Source organism: Erythrolamprus reginae, chromosome 3, assembly GCF_031021105.1.
Source record: "Erythrolamprus reginae isolate rEryReg1 chromosome 3, rEryReg1.hap1, whole genome shotgun sequence".
In the NCBI taxonomy this organism is placed as follows: Eukaryota; Metazoa; Chordata; class Lepidosauria; order Squamata; family Dipsadidae; genus Erythrolamprus; species Erythrolamprus reginae.
Genome location: NC_091952.1, coordinates 110,661,342 through 110,681,498, shown reverse-complemented (window position 1 = coordinate 110,681,498; position 20,157 = coordinate 110,661,342). Strand labels below are relative to the sequence as shown.

The window sequence follows — 20,157 nt, the reverse complement described above, 5'->3', positions numbered from 1 at the left end:
GATTTCCAAATGTCTCCTTCAATCCACTCTATAAGGTCAAACATAACTACTGATATTGAAAGTCAATTTATCTTCTGTGTTTTCACCATTAGAGTTCCAGTAATCATGAAGTAGATAAGTATAATATAGAGCAGTAGGTAGCATAGCAATCCTGCAGGTGTTATTTATTTCCACTTTCTTCACTGTCTTATCAGTATTTTCCACAGGGTTATATGAGTATAATCTCTATTCCATTCACCAGTAGGTGGCATGTTCAGTTTAACTCTCAACATTGCACAAATTCTAACAGGTTCAGTGGTATTTATTAAAACAAATAATCAAAATTCTAACAAGTAATTCCAGCATTTTAAAATGCCTTATTGCCAATAAAAGGTTTTAGGTTTATACTTGGCTTTTTGAAACTCTGTGTTTTGTACTCATTTTATTATGTAAGCCGCCCTGAATCCCTTGGAGAAGGGCAGCCTAGAAATCCAAGTAAATAAATCAATAAATCTTCCAATGCATCATTATGAGTACTTTGTCATAACTTTGTTGGTAATCCATCTGTGCAATCTTCTTGCAGCAGCTAACTACATGGATCACTGTTTTTTCAGCTTATTTATTATTATTAATTGGATTTGTATGCCGGAAGACTTATGCTGTCCTCCCAATGCTGCCTTTGTATGTATTTGTTTTTATTAGTAATAGTATGGTTTATTGTAGTCTACCAGGTATTTGGCATTTTTAGCTACCTAATACTGATTTACTCCAGCTGCAGCTAGGCTCCAGGGCATGCAAGCACAATGCTACATATTGTTGAGGGGAAGGGGAACCCCCAAAGTATAAAGGAGTGTCCTGGGCAAACCACGTCATTTAGGGGAAAAAAACAACCTCTCTTGTCCTTTAGCCCTTTTGCTCCTAAAAGGAGAGAGAAAGGCCCTTTGGTTTTCAGGATTCATTCGGATCCTCAGCACAGGAAAGGAAGGCCATTTAGAGAGCCGCTGCAGGATTGCTTTAAAAGAGTTTAATCTTCAAAAAATGGTTTCTCTTGAAACTGGTCTCTGTGGGTGGGGTTTCTTTTTTTGTATGTGAAAATTGTGTGCAAAAATATAAGGCTTTTTAGGTGTAATAGAGGCTATACTGAGGCTGCAGCACTGTATGGAACGCCTATTAAACTAAATGACTGCAAGGAATATTAATCCTTCTGTCCTCCACCATTAGGTCAGAACTAAAGAAGCTTCTTGGATTAGAAGCAAAGTTTCCTTTTGAAAATGCATGATTGGGACAATCTGGATAACTGAGAATATCTAGAGACAACATGCCCAGGAGAGCTGCAAGGCATAACTTAATCCATGGCAGTATTTGTTAGTATTTTTTAAGCTAAATCATTTTTTGCATTAAATTAGTTGGGTTGGCTGACCTGTATAATTCATCACACAAAGCCAGAACTGGTAGGTGGGTTGGTTCATTATTTGGTACATTGGTTGGAGATTATGGAAGTTATATAGCACAGGATTAGGATTAGGGTTAAAGGTTTAGAAGTAGAGTAGGTATGGGAAAGATCAAAACTACTTTGAATCACCAAGTGATGAAAAGCTATTTAGTTCACCTCAAAGATGGGGAGGGAAAATCATGAATGTAAAAAAATACTTGTTACAAGATTATGATTGGGTTCCTTATAATAGGCTAAAAAATAATTGTCTGTGGTTCACTGTTTTCTGTGAACCCAACCAGTATACTCAAATTTTAATGTCATTCAAACTAGATTTATCTTCTCCTTTGATAAAGTTGTTAGTGCAATAGATGATTGGTTAGCTACAGACATAATATAACAAGACTTCCAAACAGTCTGGTTCTCTTTCACAAAATGGTAAAAGAAGAGCTAGATAACACAATTGTTAAAAGATTCACAGTTGGCAGAATGACCTACACTCTAAGAATGATGGTTCTACTTAGTGAGGTTCCACAGCAGCTTGGCATGACAAGGAGTGGGTTAGAGTGGAGGGGTGGAATGGGCGTGCAGAGGAGAGGCCATGCAAGGCCAGGCACCCTTCAATGTGAATGACATCGAGTGGGCCATGCCCACCCAGTCACATGCCCATCCAGTCACATGACCACCCAGCCATGCCTACTCAGATGGTCATTAGGGCAGAGAACCTGTTGTTAAATTATTTGAATCCCACCACTGGAATGATTGCCGTCCGGTTGCACTTACATCCATCTTTATGAAATGTTTTCAGAGGCTGATAAAGGACATTATTGTATGTAGCTTTCCTGAAGCATTTGACTCATTTCAGTTTGCTTACCATTCAAATCTTTCCACAGAGGAGGATGCTATTTCTTCTGTTCTTCAACTGGGCTTGGCTCATGTGAAGGAAAGTAACAGTTTTGTGCAAATGCTATGTGTTGACTTCAGTTTGGCATTTAATCCAATCATTCCCCAGTATCTAGTAGACAAATTGAACCTCTTAGGCTTTAATAGTCCTTTGTGCAACTGCATTCTTGATTGCAGATTTCACTATGACACGTTCCGCTATGACAGTTTCCACTATGTGCAAGTTGAGGCTAATATTGACAGATTTCACTTTGTGCAAACTGTGACTAATATTTCTAACACCATTTTCTGGAGTGCAGGTTTTCTTCAGGGCTTATTTGTTTGTTTGTTTATATACAAACAAACAAACAAACAGCAACCACTGTTCCCTGTAAGCTGTGTGGACACGCGGCCGTGCACCCAACAACAAACTGCCATGCAGCATTTTCTAATGCTGCACAGTCGTGATGCATAGGGTGGGAGGGAAGGAAACATCACGTCTCTGGCAACAATGTAGCTTTGACTTGGACAGCCACTTCTGCTCTTGCTAGAGCCTAGCCGGCTCATGCCTAGCCACGCCCCTCAGTTGCCCGGTTGGCAACAGGCTAAACCAATCGCCACAAGAATGCAGCTCCTCCTCTACATAGAAAAGAGGCACTGAGAGAAGGGGCGGGAGGGTAGAAGGGACTTTCAGAAGGTAAAGGGCATGAAAATGAAATCTTTCTTAAAGGGAGATGCTTCAGGTGGCTGTGGCTTTCTCTACTGCTTAGAAATAGAAGTCCCTTCAAGCAAGCCGGCGATATATTTTACAAGTAAAATAAGTTACCTATTTAAACTTGATTCATTTCTAGTAACAAAAGAGGTAATTTTGTAATAAAATAAATATTGTTACTTCAAATGGGAACATACTTAACCCTGTGTAATTAAACCTTTTCTTCCAACTAATCATCACATCCAAGAGGATTGTTAATGTGAGTCCTGCTGACTTTTGAGTTTTAGTAACTGAAAATGATTTTACAATCAACATGTCACAAATCATTAGAATTCTTCTTTTATACAGGGATCATGCTCAAATGTTCAACTCTGTGCCCCAACCAGTCCTTATGTCCCTGCGCCACATAAACTGATGCTGCAAAGTTGTACACAGCCAGACTGCTTCAAGGAATTGTACAGTGCAATACATAACAATATATAACAGAATATTATGAGTACTGCAGATTTTTGTTCGGCTTTTGATTGTTTTTCTTGTTTTTAGTGAATTCTCTGTATACTGCTTCCTTTTGAAATAAGCAAATATATCTTATAAGTTAGTTATATGAGATTTGATTAAAGGCAAGCTCCCTTTGAACTGAGTGAATGTTGGTTTGTATGTTGGTTTGCACATAACAATAGTAAAATTTGATGATAACTATTTGATTTATAAAAATCAAGAGTTTAAAACAATACAAAGATTAGGATAATATTGTAATAGTATGAATTTTGGCATTTATCATTTGTTCTACATAATTAATATGAATATATTTACTTTATTTGAGAGAGTGTGGTTTCTTCTTATACAAGATAAATATCATCTTGTAGAAGAAAGATTTTACAATTAATGATTAAGTATCCCCCAATTGTTATTGTTATGGAATAGGTTGGTAAGTTTCCCACGGAGCCAAACCAATTGTTTAATTGAATAAAACATGACTAAAGTAACCATAATTTATCAATTGAAAATAGCTGAGACTTTTCCATCATTAGCTCAGATTATTGCAATCTGGATGAACCTTCTGTCCAGTTCAGATTAATAATGATAGGATCTCTTTGTTTTAGCATGGAACCGGGCACAAAATGTGGAGCCAGAGAAATTGCTCCAAGTGAGTTTGTTTGGGGAGGGGTGGGGTGGCCAGAGAGATGCCTCAGATTTCACTTCCAGGCTCACTTCCAGGTTGCAAAATGATGGAAACTGTCACAAAAAGGTATATTGAGATACTCAGCTTTTGCAATAAATGTTGGGCTTAGTCAAATTTACTGATATTGCTTTTGGGCAGTAAAGAGAGTTTCCTGAACAAAATTGTAGATAAGCTGTCTCAGACAGTTCTCTTAAAACAGAGCTCTTATAAAATTGAACATTAAGTAATATGTTAATTTACATTTCCAAACTTTGAACTGGAGGAATCAGCAAATGTATGATACTTGACTAGACTGATATTTAGCAAGACATTGGCATTTATAGCCAAAGAAACATGCAAACTATTGTAGCCTTCTGTTAAAATGAAGCCTTCTGTGAACATAATATACTAGTTTGGAGCAAATATATCTTTTAAATCTATAATTTCCACTCATAAATTAGTTTGGTTAACAAATAAGATATAAACAAGCTTAACATGGTTTTTCCCCCTGCAGATCGGCTGATCTAAGTTTGTCTGTTTGTAGTCTTCTGTTCTTTAAATTATTGATCATGCTAATTTCAGTTGGAATCTTTGTAAGCTAGTGATGTCAATAATTAGGCAACCAGAATAACAGAATAGCATAGTGGGAAGGGACCTTATTCTGCCCCAGCACCGAGCCCCAAATAATTACACAATAAGTTGTCTTGGCTGACATCTGTGAAAAAAAATCAGGTGCTCAGGCATGAAAATGTGCCACTCAGACATTATACTTTTCCACCCACACACAAAAAAATATTAGACAGAACATTAGTAGCAACCTGTTCGCCCAGTACCAGAAATATTAGTGCAGTCCACATCCGTGTATGCGCGCTGCATCACAAAAAATGGCAATTCACTCAACTGCACCATCTATGCATTTATGCAACATCAAACAGCATGGCAATTCCCTCACATGTGCCATAAAGACATGCATGCAACATCAAAAACACAGCGATATAGGATGGGATTTCCTGGGCAGGTTGCCACTTCAGGTTCACCTGAATTGATCTGAACTGGCTGAATGCCACCTCTCAAGTATAGCTATATTTGCTACCTTGACTTATTTATGAAAAGGCAAGATGAAAATATAATAATAACAAAAACAGCAAGAATCATAATGCTTGATAAATCCAAGTGCAGTGATAAAACAATAGAAAGAAGTTCTGTCCCATTTTACAGTATAAGACTGAAGATGTCAAATCAATATCATTCCATTCTCCCCACAGCCCTCACAGATTGTAAGCAGAAGCAATAAGGGCCTTTTATGACCACATCACTCGTTGTCACTCTCTGTTCTCTCTTTAGATCCAAGGCAGAAATCCAGATCAGATTCTGATATTGCACTAGAGCAAACTATAACATTTAATAACAGGTTCATCTCTGATGCTAGCACAGAATAAAGCAAAGCAAATGAATTGATAGAATATTCTGAATTTGGGGAGTGCCTTACTCCCCCCCCCCTATGCCTTCTCCTCAGGAAAAGGATGTGATTATATAGATATAGAAAATGGAAGAATGACTTCGGACCGATTTCCAAAATGGGAGGGACAATCAATTCATTTCCATTGTTTTGTTGGTTTTCTGCCTGCAAACAAGCAAACAGCAACATGCAGGAATTCCCGTTATGTCCCAGAAGTAAAGTGTTTCAGTAAGTAATTCTTCCGCTTTGTAGTAGATATTGCCAAGTATAAAGAAAACAGGTCAGATGTTGTCCTGACCTTACTTTAACCTTAATGAAGTAACATCCTACAGAGATGTCAGCCTGTTCTTGGGTTGTTTTGCCTGCTAGGCTGATGCTTGCACTGCTGTCTCTTCTCAAGCGACTCTAAAGGTTGTTTTGAAGCCTACAGTTTGCACAAAAAAAAAGTGTGCTAAAGCCTTAAATGAGAGAGGTAAAAGAGTCTGATAAAATATAAACAGAAAAATAGGGTTCTTCTTCATCAGCTTCCTCTTCTCTGCACACCTTGTTATCTTTGTGAATTAGATATCATGCAGAATATGAATAGTCTTCCAAGAACCATAAATGATGTAAGCAGGGCCGCCATCAGGAATTTTGGGGGCCCATACAGCCTAAGTGTCTGCCCCTCCCCCGCCATTTTAAAACTACTTTTTAAAAGTTTTTAAGAAGATGTTAGATAATCATCTGAAAATAGCTGTAAATAAAACCCGATGTTCCCAGAATTAACTTTATTCATAAGATTATGATAGCAACAACTTGACCTTAGTTTTACTGGAACTATAGAATAATCATATACAATGATCCCTCGATTATCGCGAGGGTTCCGTTCCAAGACCCCTCGCGATAATCGATTTTTCGCGATGTAGGGTTGCAGAAGTAAAAACACCATCTGCGCATGCGCGCCCTTTTTTCCATGGCCGCACATGCGCAGATGGCGCAGCAGCAGCGAGGAGCCGAAGATCGGGGTTTCCCCTTTGCGTGGGTGGCGGGGAAGACCCAGGGAAGGTTTCTTCTGCCGCCCAGCAGCTGATCTGCTCGGCAGCGCAGCAGCAGCGAGGAGCCGAAGATGGGTCTTCCCCGCCGCCCACGCAAAGGGGAAACCCCGATCTTCGGCTCCTCGCCGCGCTGCCGACCAGATCAGCTGCTGGGCGGCCGAAGAAACCTTCCCTGGGTCTTCCCCGCCGCCCATGCAAAGGGGAAACTCCGATCTTCGGCTCCTAGCTGATGCCCGCCCGCCGCTCGCCCACCGCCCGCCGCTCGAGAGCAAGAGGGGGAGAGATAGAGAAAGAGAGAGAAGGAAAGAAAGAGATGAGAGAGGGAGGAAGAGAGTGTGAGAGAGGATGAAGCAAGATAGAGAAAGAGAGAGAGAAAGAAAGATGAGAAAGGAAGGAAGAGAGTGACGTCATCGGGTGGAAAAATCGCGATATAGCGTTTCGCGAAGATCGAGATCGCGAAAATCGAGGGATCACTGTAATAACCGCTGATGTTACAGGCCATATAACTATATAAAGAAGGAACTGTGAGGATAACAGTTGAAAAGGGATGGGGGGGGGTGTTTGTTATGTTGTTTTGTTGCTTGTTTTATAAAATGAAAATACAAAATTTAAACAAACAAATAAGTATATTGTAAAATGATAGATTATGTACTATCTTATTTTTTTAATGTTTACATAATAACTACTTTTTTAAAAAAAAATCATCTGTCTGAAGTAGTGTAGGATTCCTGTCTAAGCAGGGGGTTGGACAAGAAGACCTCCAAGGTGCCTTCCCACTGTTATTCTATTCTAATTATCCAGGGGGTTGTGTAGTTATCAGTGGTATTAAAATAGGAGCTGTTAAAAAACAAACAAATACAATTTCATATCGCTTCACATCTCAATATCCTTTTCGATCTAGTTTTTACGCCCATCGGTGAACGCAGGTCTGAACGAGCCCGTGGTATCCAAGTTAATTTCAAAGTACACTGCTCAAAAAAAAGTGAAGGGAACACTTAAACAACACAATATAAACTCCAAGTTGTCAATCAGCGTTGCTTCCTAAGTGGACAGTTTGATTTCACAGAAGTTTGATTTACTTGGAGTTATATTGTGTTGTTTAATGTTTCCTTTATTTTTTTTGAGCAGTGTAGATAGAGCAGGAGGTCTCCAATCTTGGCGAATTTAAGACTTGCAGACTTCAACTCCTAGAGTTCCTCAGCCAGTGAAGCTGCCTGGGGAACTCTGGGAGTTGAAGTCCGCAAGTCTTAAAGTCACCAAGGTTGGAGACCCTCTGATAATACAGGGATTCTATCGTTGTATAAGTCAGTGTTTCCCAACCGTTTTTGAGCCGCGGCACATTATTCATATTTTCAAAATCCTGGGGAACATTGAAAGGGGGGCGGGGGGGGCGGGCTAAAGAAAAGTTTGGACAAAAAACCCCTCTCTCTTCCTCCCTTTCGCTCTATTTCTCCCTCTTTCTCTCTTTTCCTTCCTTCCCTTCTTTCTCTCTCTCCATCCCTCTTTCTTTCTTCCTCTCTTTTTTGCTCTCTTTCTCTCTCCCTCCTTCCCTTCCTCTGTCTTTCTCTCTCCCTTGCTCTCTCTCTCTCTGTCTCCCTTGCTATCTCTTTCTTGCTTTTTCTCTCTCTCTTTCACTGTCTTGCTATATGTCTCTTTCTTTCTCTTTGCCTCTCTTGCTATCTCTCTTTCTTTCTCTCTCTTTCTCTCTCTCTCTCTCTTTCTCTCTCTCTCTCTCTGCCTCTCTTGCTAAGTCTCTCTTTTTCTCTTGCTATGTCTGTCTTTCTTTTTCTCTCTCTCTGCCTCTCTTGCTATGTCTCTCTTTCTCTCTCTCTTTATCTATCTCTTTATCTATCTCTCTTTCTCTGCCTCTCTTGCTGTCTTTCTTTCTTGCTCTGTCTCTCTTTCTCTGCCTCTCTTGCTAAGTCTCTCTTTTTCTCTCTCGCTGCCTCTCTTGCTAAGTCTCTCTTTTTCTCTTGCTATGTCTCTCTTTCTTTTTCTCTCTCTCTGCCTCTCTTGCTATGTCTCTCTTTCTCTCTCTCTTTCTCTATCTCTCTTTCTCTGCCTCTCTTGCTGTCTTTCTTTCTTGCTATGTCTTTCTTTCTCTCTCTCTCTCTGCCTCTCTTATATGTCTCTCTTTCTTTCTCTCTCTCTCTCAGCTGACTGCAAGCGGGAGCCCTGATGGCAGCAGCTGGACGTGCTGCTGGACACCATATATGCCAGGCCCGCAGCACCAGCATGTACGACGTCCAGCAGCACGTCCAACCGCACGTCAGGGCTCCCGCTTGCAGTCAGCTGAGAGAGAGAGAGCACTCCCTCTCGCTGCCACCTGAAGCTCCCTCTCATCGCCGCCATCTCCCCGCGACTGCCTGCGGCTGCTGAAGCCACCCCCTCCTACCGCCAGTGCCCTCCCACCGGGCCACAAAGGACACTTGCCACCGACACCAGGAAAGTTCCAGCTGGGCGAGCCGCTGGTGGTACTTCCGTCCTGGGGCTCCTGCTCACAGCTGTCCCCCGGCTTCTGCTCGATGCCATGGTTTTCGGCGCTCTCCTGCTGGGCCCCAAAGAAGGAAGGCGGGAAAAAGGCGCGAAGAATGAAGCTCTCCTTCTTCCTGCCTTTCTTCTTTGGGGCCCAGCAGGAGAGCGCCGAAAACCGCGGCATCGAGCAGGAGCGCACCGGTTGGGAAATGCTGGTATAAGTTACAACCGGGTTCTGAAGACCAGCCCCACACGACAACAAACCTCCCTTCTTTTGCTTTGGGAAGGCGCCTCGAGTTTCCCTCACATCCATTCATCCGGGTTATTTTTCTTTTACCAAAGGGAAGCTCTGATTGATGGCATTAATGCGGGGGCCCTCTAATCACCGGGCCCGGTACGGGGCTCCCAGTAGTACCCATGTATCAGCGGCCCTGGATGTAAGCATGTTGCTCTTTTTTTGCTTTTAGAAACGTGTGATCCTTATGTACGTTTTTATCATGGTCATACCATTTATAATGTCTGGAAAAAGTACATAGAAGGTGACAACATTACATTTACTTGTGATCGTGGATATTCCCCTGCAAACCAGCAATCAACAATTACTTGCACAAAAAATGGGTGGTCACCTGCTCCAAGATGTATCCAGCCAGGTAGGTTTTAGGAAGGTTAACTAAAATTGCCTGACTTGAAATTGCTTACCATGCTGTATATGTGCACTTATGCTGTATATGTATACACAGGTATGCTTGCACACACACATGCATATGTGTGTGTGTGTGTGTGTATATGTATGTGTCACATGTTTTTGATATATATATATATATATGTGTATGTATGTATGTGTATGTGTATGTGTATGTGTATGTGTATGTGTGTATGTATGTATGTATGTATGTATGTATGTATGTATGTATGTATTTCTAAATGAGAATTAGTGATAATTTAGCAGCAGGGAGGAAAAGAGATCCATATTTCTACAGGGAATTGTGCTGTGACTGGGAATTAAGGTAAAGTTTATGTATATACATATAGTTGTGCCTATGTGCCTATCATTTATTTATTAAACTTAATGTTTTATATTGCTTAGATATATTTAATATTTTCTTTTTTTATAATGAACAGTTTAATCATAATACCTATACATATGTATAAAGTAATTATCCTGTAAGATTAACATCAAATCATGATTTTATTTTGGGACAAGGTCTATAATGCACAAGCAAAATAAGAATATTACAATTTTCTACCTTTCTATTTAATATTTAATATATTTATATTTGATGTATTTAATATTTTCAATAAAAAGGTGACTTGATTTGAAGAAAAATATTTCAGATGAAGTTTGTTAACAATTAAAAAATGTTTTCATTATATTTCTTATTTTTGAAGACACGGTGATGTGTTTTGATGTGCAAAGGAGATTTAGGTTTGTTTCAAAAAATATCTGAGGCCTAGTATAAATTGTATTGGGAAGTATACAAATATAAAGTAAATGAATAAATGGCAATTATTAAGGAACAGTAAAAAAGAAAAAGGTAGTAAACATCAAAATTACCGGTATGTGATAATACATTTTAATATATATCTTGCAACTAAAACAATTCACTGCATCAAACACATTTTAAAAATCTCTGTGTGTGTGTGTTTGATAGCATTTGTATAAAAATAATTACGCCTGTGCTCTAAATACTTTCACAATTTTATAACTCTATAGAAGTCTTAAAATATGACAATTCTCTAATTGTTGTCAGTGAAGCAGGGGTGGGTTCCTCCCAGTTCGGACCAGTTCCATAGAACCAGTAGTGACCCACTGATGATGTCACTGAACTGGATTGGTCAGTGCCGGTCCATAAAGACTGCCATCTTTTTTCATCCATCTCGTTTACTACCTCTTCCTTACTAAGTTGTAACATCCCCGTCACAATAGTTGTCATTATTTCCCCTAGATTTTCATTTTCTATTTCAATTACATTTTGGAACCTCAGATAATATGAGCATCTCTCTAATTCGAGTTGGATGAAGGAGTTTTCTAATTCTCTGTGGGAGTCTTTTATTTTTTGATCAACATATTCTATTTTTTTTCTTTTTGTTCTATTTTTTCCCCCACCACTACTATTTTTTGTTCATTTTTTTGTGTTGCCAATTGGGTTGATTCCAGTCTGTTTTCCAATCTTAATATATCAGTTTTCAACTCCTTGTGATTATTTGTAATAAGTTCTTGCAGTTTCATCATTGTCTCCTGCATTATGTTTAAAGTGCTGTTCATATTCTGCATTAATAGGGTTCCCTCCTTTTCTTTTTCTGCATTTAACATCTCATCTATTTGGCTCTGTGAGGCTGGAGATGCTGTATTCCCTGATGTTGTTGAGGTTGGTTTTTTGCTCCCTCTAGGTTGGTAGTTGGCCATTTCCTTTATGATTTGGTTTTGTTTTTCTAAAATACTATAGATTCTGTTCCATATAATCATAAGAAATACTTACTAAAGTTAGGTTTGTAATTCATAAAATAATATATAAAGATTAAAGTTTATAAAAATTACTAATACCAATCAAATACTATAAACAATATATAACAATGTAAATACAGTTTTTCAATATATTATAATTAATTGTGTCTACCAAAATTGCTATACTTTATAAAGTTGCTATAATATATAAGACTATATAAGACTAAGTTATTCTAATTATTATGTATATCTTACTTATATCTAAATAAATCTATTAATTTTGAATAAAAGAAATGACAAAGGAGGGATTCAGTGATAAACTCAAAATGAAAGTAAATCTTAAACACAACTTAATAAAGGTAGATAAATATATACTATAATAATAACAATGTAAATGTCAGTATATAAACTTATTCTATATAATAAGACAGAGGAAGAAAAAGAGAAGAAATCAAAAGTGAAAAGGAGTCATTACTTCTTCTTCTTTAGTACCAGTGAAGTTTCAAAGTTCAAAATTTCAATGTTTCAATGTTTCAAATTTTTCAATTTTTCAGGGTCTCTAAGTTTCAGAGTTCAAAGTTCCAAAGTTCCAAATTCCTTTCTCAGTGCAGTAACAAAGTTCCAATTTGTAGATTCTCCTTCTCTAGTTTTATAGTTCGAAGCGTTGCTTAAATGTTTCTTCCATTACTCTAATGTCTCAGTTTTGGATCTCTTCCACAGAGTGATCTATGTTAGTATGGTGCCTCTCGACAATCCCCGCCACCTAGTTCCAGTATAATTCTCCTGTCAAGTTCTTTCCTTTTTTAATTGTTTAGGATATTTTCTTCTAATTTCTTAAAGTCCTTACAGTCTCTTCCAAGTCTTTATGCAACACGACAAACTCAAAATCTTAATGTTTCTTATATCGGCAGTTTAAAGCCTCCCATTTGCTTTCTGTTCCTGGCCACTTCCGTTCACAGCTGCCTGTCAAACTGCACGGCTAAGAGAAAAGAGCAAACCCGATCTGATAGTTCAAACAAATCAAGCAGTTCAAATATTTCAGATTGAGATTTATATGGTTTATATAGTACAGTGTGATGATATGAAAAGCCCCTGGGGAGAGTTTTCAGCTCCACTTGGAGATCTGTATTTTTATTCCAGAGAGATCAGAGTTCTAAATACAGTAAAAAGTCAGTGCCTTTTCTCCCCCTCCCCCTCATAACTTGTAAGGCAATTTCCCACGATCTCCTTATGAAGCTATCTCTTCCTTTTTTTTTTCAAAGTTTATATTTTACAGTGTTGGAAAATGTTCTATTGAAAAATCACAGTATACAGCATACGATATCAGGTTACAGTGGGCTGGAAAGATCTGTGTGTCTCACTTGCTTCCCTCTGCCATGGCTCCCTGTGATTTCGGGCCTGCCATACTGGTGATAGCTGAGACGAGCGCTTTTGATCTCTGATAGGGAGGGTGTCCTTCGCACCTATTTTAAAATGCCTTTGCCAATCAGTGCCCGGATTGTCCCTCTTTGTCCACGTCATCCTCCAAACGATCTGTGCCTCGAAGGGTCTCAGGGAATAAAAGAAAAAGCCGCCACAGGGGGGAGAAATCCCTCCTGCAGCTGCTTCACCACATGCAGCCAAACCAAAAAAATAAAAAATAAAATAAAATTCCGGCCCTGTGCATGCGGTCACCATCTTGAAGACGCCAGCCAGCAGTGAGGTAAATTAGAACCCACTCTGCTTGGGTCCCCTCAACTGTTCAGTACCAGATATGGTGATCCATGAGAGAATCCATAAAAACCACAATATGTTATAGGATGACAAAATGGTTTTCTCCTATTTACAGCTAGACACCATTTCCCTCCCCTCCTTCCCATTTTTATTTGGTTTTCCCTTCCACCCTGAAAGCAAAAAGAAGCAAAGGGTGGGGAGAAGAATAACTCAGACTATTGCTATGATTTTCTACTCCTGCAATCAGGCTATGTGTGTTTGTGTGTGTGTGTGTGTGTGTGTGTGTTTGTGTGTGTGTGTGTGAGAGAGAGAGAGAGACAAACAGACAGACAGACAGACAGACAGAGACCGAGACAGAGTGAAGAAACAGAGAAAGAGAGAGGAAGAGACAGAGAGAGAAAGAGAGAGATGTGAGAAGGAGAGAAAGAGAAATGAGAGGGAGGGAGAGGGAGAGAGAGGGGGGAATGAGAGAGTGTGAGAGAACATTACACATGCCTTCGGATGTTTTTTCCCTAGCTTGCACATGACTATTATAAGAGCCAGGAAATGTAATGGATTGCGTAAAATGTGGTGAAACTCACTTACCAATGCTCTTGCTTAGCAACCAAAATTTTAGGTTCAATTGTGGTCATAGGTCAAGGACTATCTCTGCCTTCCTCTGGATGGCAACCTTGTCCTAGTAAATTCTTCCTTTCTGGCAATTTTCCTCACTGTTAGAGGCATTAAATTTTCCTTTCTGTTAAAGGCAACATTTCCTGGCCCTTCCAGTTATGTGCAAGCTAGGGAAAAACATCCGAAAGCATGTGTAATATTCTAATGTATAGAAGTTATGGTTAAATGTGTGGCAGAAAGTGGACTCTGGATGTGTTTTGCAAATGAAGTAAGTGAGGTGAATCTCTCTCTCTCTCTTTCATAACGACATCACCAGCAAGTCACCACTAGTTCTATAGAACTGGTCCTAACCAGGAGGAACCCACCCCTGCATCATGCTAACTTATGTAACTTCTGTTCACATAAATGAACAGAATGCAATGTATCATGTTATTTCTATTACTGTATGTGTCCCTACACCTAGCCAAAATATATCATTGCAGTTTTAGGGATCAAAAACCCTAGTCCAGTGATTGTGAACCTATGGCACGGGTGCCACAGGTAGCACACAGAGCCATATCTGCTAGCATGTGAGTTGTTGCCCTCGCTCAACTCCAACATGCATGTGTGTGCCGGCCAGCTGAATTTTGGCTCACACAGAGGCTCTGGGAGGGCATTTTTGGCTTCCAGAGAGCCTCTGCGGGGATGGGAGAGAGAATTAGTGCCCTCCCCCGGTTCCTTTGGAGCCTGGGGAGAGTAAAACACAAGCCTACTGGGCCCACCAGAAATTTGGAAAAAGGCCATTTCCGGCCTCTAGGGGCCTCCAGGGGGCAGGGAAAATTGTTTTTTCCCTCCTCAGGCATTGAGTTATGGGTGTGGGTACTCGCACATGTGCAATAGCATGAGTGCATACTTTTTCGGCACCCAAGCAAAAAATGGTTCGCCATCACTGCCCTAGTCCATATGTGGTTTCCTTTGCGATGGGGCACTGTAACAGCATATAAAATAGAATGTAGTTGGAGTTTTCAAAACTCTCCTTGTGCATTCTAATCTTTTCCTGATTCACATATAAATTATATATCTTTTCATATCAATTTCAAGAGATGTTGCATATTAATAAGTTTGGGTGTCAACAGCATCTTAAAAAGATTAAACCTTCCCAAGTCCTCGGAGAGGGACAGCATGTAAGTCCAATCAACCAACCAACCGAATGAATGAATGAATGAATGAATGAATAAATAAATAAATAAATAAATAAATAAATAAATAAGTAAATAAATTCCAAATCTCCTGATATTGTCACCCATTAAACTCCAAAGGATTTGAACCAGAATACAGGACATTCAAAACACAAGTGAGAATCTTCAGCCCATGATCCACATGTAAGAATTCCAATACAGACGCAGATCAGCCACTAAAATATGGAATATATATATATATATATATATATATATATATATATATATATATATATATATATATATATATATCTTATATGGCAGCATGATTTATTTTATATGATTAAAGGACAAATTAAATGCCCTAGGTTTCCATAAGAAAATAGCTGTGAAACTGCCTAATCAGATACATTAATTTCCCCACTCAATCTACCTATGGATTTTTCAATGTATTTTATACAGCTTTTCTTAACAGCCTTTTAGCCCATTTATTCATGATTTTGAAAAGAGGCAATCTTCCTCTGGCTCCACTGATTTTCCAGATTTTTTATAAAGATTTTGCATTTTATAAACAGAAGGATTCACATTCTATACTGTCTTTTTCCATTAGAAGTTGTTCGTATGTGTAAGAAGATTATTATATTGAATGGGAATTTTCGATCATGGCAACAGAGTTTTCAGATTGGTGCTAAAGCCAAATATAATTGTCATGATGGTTATACAACGCCAAAAGGAGATCCTGAGGCAGAGATTCAGTGCTTTGCAGAAGGATGGAGCCCAGAGCCTGAATGTATCAGTAAGTAAATACAATTCCATTGGAAGATAGATTGAAACAAAGACATAGAACCTTATTCTATGAAGAATAGCCTGATATAATAATTTGTAAGTTTAGGCTCATTGTATAAAATTATTGTTCTTGTTCATGACTTGAAAAAAATAACTTGCAATCTCAATATGTGTACACTTTTATTGTAAACATACAATTTGCATTTTATTTCCTGTCATCCCAAGAGCTGATGCCACAAATAACATTTAGATGCAAACAGAAAACATATATTATGGATTTTCCATTTACAGAGGGAGTTATTTATCCTTAAACTTGTAAAAGGGCAAGAAAATCTATTGAGCACCTGTCATGTTCTCTACACAACATATAATCAAGCACAAAATTCACTTCAGATTCAAAAGCAAAAACTGCTGAAAAACACAAAGTGCTCACATAGTTACTGTCTACAGTGTAGGTAGCCACAACTACAGCACAATCCTGAAAAACTATGTATATGTGTTCAGGTGCTAGAATCATGGAAGTGCCTGTAAGACCAAATTGTCTAATGTGCCCGACTAACCTGGTTAAAAGCAACTGACCCTGCTTGCCAAAATCATTAGTATGAAGCAGTGAGAGCTTATTTATAGCAAGTCACTATTTGCTTCCTGCATATGCCTGTATCTCAGAGGCCATTCTTTAGTGAGAAGACTCAGACTCATGAGAAAAGAACAGTGAGACTAATAATATCCACTCTTTGATTCCACAGAGACATGCTTAAAGCCATCTGAATGTGATTTTACCTTCACCACAACTAAATCTATTTTCTTTCCTGGAGATGAACTTCACTAGGAATGTAAAGAGGGGTTTGAAATTACAAAAAATACCATCGATGAAACCATAGTGTGCACTGAGAAAGGATGGGAACCTGTTCCTAGCTGTGTGTGTAAGTTAATGAAGCATCAGTTTAAGAATCCAATTGTCTAAATCAATTCTTCAAGAATATTTTCCTGATGATTTCCATAATGTTGCATTTATATTTAGGTATACTTAAAAGTATTGTAATCCTAAATTATTTTTCATAAACTGGATTTTTAAATATAAATTTTAAAAAGGTAGAATAATTAAATTGTTTATTTAATTTTCTTCCCTGTTTTTCCAGTAATTTCTAAATATTAGCTATAACCTTTTCAATAATAATCTATTTATCATATATTTACAAATGTTAAATAAATAACATAAATAATATAAACAATAAGAAAGATAACCATATCTCATTATAATCATTCACCCATAGTTCATGTCTGAGAGAGCCAGCAAGATACAGTGGTACTAGACTAAATGCAGGGAAATCCAGTTTTAAGTCTTCCCTTCAATTCAGAAAGCAGCTGGCTCTATTTCCCAAACACAAGGTCATCTGAAGCTATGCAAAACTTTCTCAACCACATTTCCAAACCAAGGTTAAATACTGGACTAAAATTGTCCAGTATTAAGCAGTGCCTAAGATCTCATACAGGCTTCTTTAATGAGCCAGAAGGGACATGGATTTATAGAAGAGATGGCTGAACTCCCAAACGTAAGTACCTAGTCCACTTTGTCAGGTCCAACAGTTCAAACTGCTCCCAAATAGGATTCCTTCCCAGGCATCTGCTCTGAACCTGCAACAAGGCTGGCATTTAACTATGAACTTATCTGAGCATTTTTTCCCCTAACAGATTATGAACAAATTTCTCTTTATGTTTCTACAAAACAATTTTCAAACCCCATTTATTGAAAAGGTCTTGTGCCATTCTAAACATGACCATGGAGCAACTATTAGTGCATGCAGTAGGGGTACAGAAGGATTTGTCATCCTCACAGCCACATGATAGACCTTAATAGAGCTCTAACCCATATTTAGTCAAGTCTATCCTTTTTTGAGTGCCAGCAATATTCTAGACATTTCTTTTGTCCTTTCATCTCCCTCAGCTTTTTCATAAGCCATGGGAAATGGCAGAATTCCCAAGATGAGATATTGCATGGTTGCTACCTACCTCAACCCCTCTCTTATTTCAACCGACTAAGTCTTTGGATGGACTGTAAAACAGATGTGCAGGAACAACTACCCAGCTCCCCTGAAACCTATGAATCCATCATCTAAGACAGACCAATCTAATGGACCCATAGAGACACTAGATAATCCCATAATAATCAGTGTGTAATTTAAGACACTGGAAGCTCTCCCAATTCCAGATCACACAGCCATTTCTCCAAAGGAAACTAGATCTGGAGCTTGATCATTATTCCATGTTGAGCTCTGGATCAGGATTCACCAACAGATCAGACCTCAAGGACAACTAAATTCATAATTTTAAATCCTGCTGACCATGAATATGATCTGCCTAATGACCACCTGGGTGGGCGTGGCCAACTTAATGTCACTCACATCAAGAGACAACTCACCAGCCTCTATTCTTCCCTCCCAGCCATTCTTCACCTGCCCATGCAACAGGAAACAGTTTTTGCAGCTAAGCAGCCACCACAAGAAAAATTTGGCGAAACAGCTGGCTCAGTTCAAATTGGATCTGGCTAAGAAGGAGGCTCAGCAGAAGCACCTCACTGAAGACTACAAGCATAGGCTTTCCAAGCAGAAGGAAGACCTGCAGATGTGCAAGGCCAGAAACTGGAGCCTGGAGGCTCGGTGGGCTGAGATGGTCAGCCAGTTTCAGGCCATCCAAAGCCCTGCACCAGGAGACTGAAGCAGACCCCAAGTCAGAATTTCTGTTCCTCTCCATTCTGGAAAAAAGGGGGAGACACTCTGCAGCAACACAAGCATTCATTGCACATATCTATCCCAAAGGCCATGGTTTGAGGACCCCTGATTTAGTGCAACTCCTTCTCTTCCTTTTCTCAAGGACACATCCATCAAGTTAGATCTAACTCTGGTCTGTAATTTAATTACTTCATCTCATTAATTTTATTTGATTCTTCCAAATCTCCTCTTAAAAACTAAGCTGGATTCAAGTTAACATAAGTAGTTAACACTAATCTTTTGCTCCATAAGTATTCTCTCATATTTCAAACTCTTTCAATCCATCTTCCTTATACTGGCTTTTCGGTTCAAGACCAAAAAGAGAGGTGCTAACTACCACAGCTCCTCCAACAATTAATTTTATGCTTTCTTTCAGTAACACTGAAAATATTTAAACTAGTTCTGTAACAATTTCTGAAGGGCAACAACTTGTGCTGTTAACAAAAAAAAAAAGCCCTAAAGTGCAGCACCAGGTCTTCTATTTTCTTTTTTAATTTATTTTTTTAAAAACAATGTGTCCCACACAGAGACATAAAAAGGGGAAAAAAGGAACAGCCCTTGCCTTTCTTTTCTTTTCTTTTCAGAAAACAATCTTAATAGGTATTCTAAGTTAATGCTCTGCTTTTAGTAAAATGAATCAGATTCAACTTCCATTCAAATGGAAGCAAATTATAATAGATTAAAACATCAAAATATTTTCAAAATATTTTCCATATAAATGTGTGTGTGTGTGTGTGTGTGTGTGTTTGTTTAATTAAAATTCTTTTAAAAACCTCAAATTATCTTTTTTAAAAAAAAGAATCAAATCCAAACAGTTAAAGGCTTTATGAATAAGCTGCCCATTGACCCCTCCTTTCTCAAGCAAGGATAAGGGGGAGTGAGGGGGGGAACTGTTAAAAGCGAGCAGCTACACTCAAAGGGGGAGGGGGGGCTATCCTTTCTCTCTCTTACTCCTTCAAGACAAAAGAATCCTTGACAAGGAAAATGTTACATATATATATATATATATGTTAAATGTTTTTTTAGCTGGAATTTTAAAATTAAGGGAGACTAGGATGGTCCCATTTCGGCCTTGTTCTGGCCTCATCAGCTAGCCACACCCTTTCCTTTACTGGGATATATATATATGACGGTCTTGGTATATTCGGGTTTCTTCCCGTGTAGGATTTGGAAATTTCTGGCGACGTTTCGATGAGGTCCCACTCATCATCTTCAGGCTGGTGTTTCTGTCCTTGTTCTCAGGCGAACACTGCGAGACCTTAGCTGTCTTCCTTCTATAAATACTGGTGGCTGGGTGTGGTTTGATGGCTCAGCAATTGCCTGCTGTGTAGAAACTTCCTGGTGAGTCAGAGGGGTAACAATTGGGGTTGTTGATGTAGCTGAGGTATGCTGATTAGTTAATGGTTGTAGATTAGGCGTGATGTCCTGAGTAGTTAGAACTTGCAGGCTGTTTGATTGCTTTACAATGTGTGTCCTGAGTCTGGTTTCTGTGGCTGGGATATGTTTGAGCGCTGGTTTCCAGATGTCTGGTAAGCGAGAG

General features: G+C 38.9%; 1 protein-coding gene across 1 annotated transcript in view; it reads left to right on the top strand.

Annotated features, from left to right (window-relative positions):
- Window positions 1–18,102, top strand: part of LOC139165376 (complement factor H-like) — a 37,562-nt gene extending 19,460 nt beyond the window's left edge. Inside the window, exons 6-8 of the mRNA XM_070748565.1 lie at window positions 9,603–9,785; window positions 15,674–15,859; window positions 18,059–18,102. Of these exons, the coding sequence (XP_070604666.1) occupies window positions 9,603–9,785; window positions 15,674–15,859; window positions 18,059–18,102 (413 nt within the window). The remainder of the gene's footprint in view (window positions 1–9,602; window positions 9,786–15,673; window positions 15,860–18,058) is intronic.
- Window positions 18,103–20,157: the final 2,055 nt, after the last annotated feature.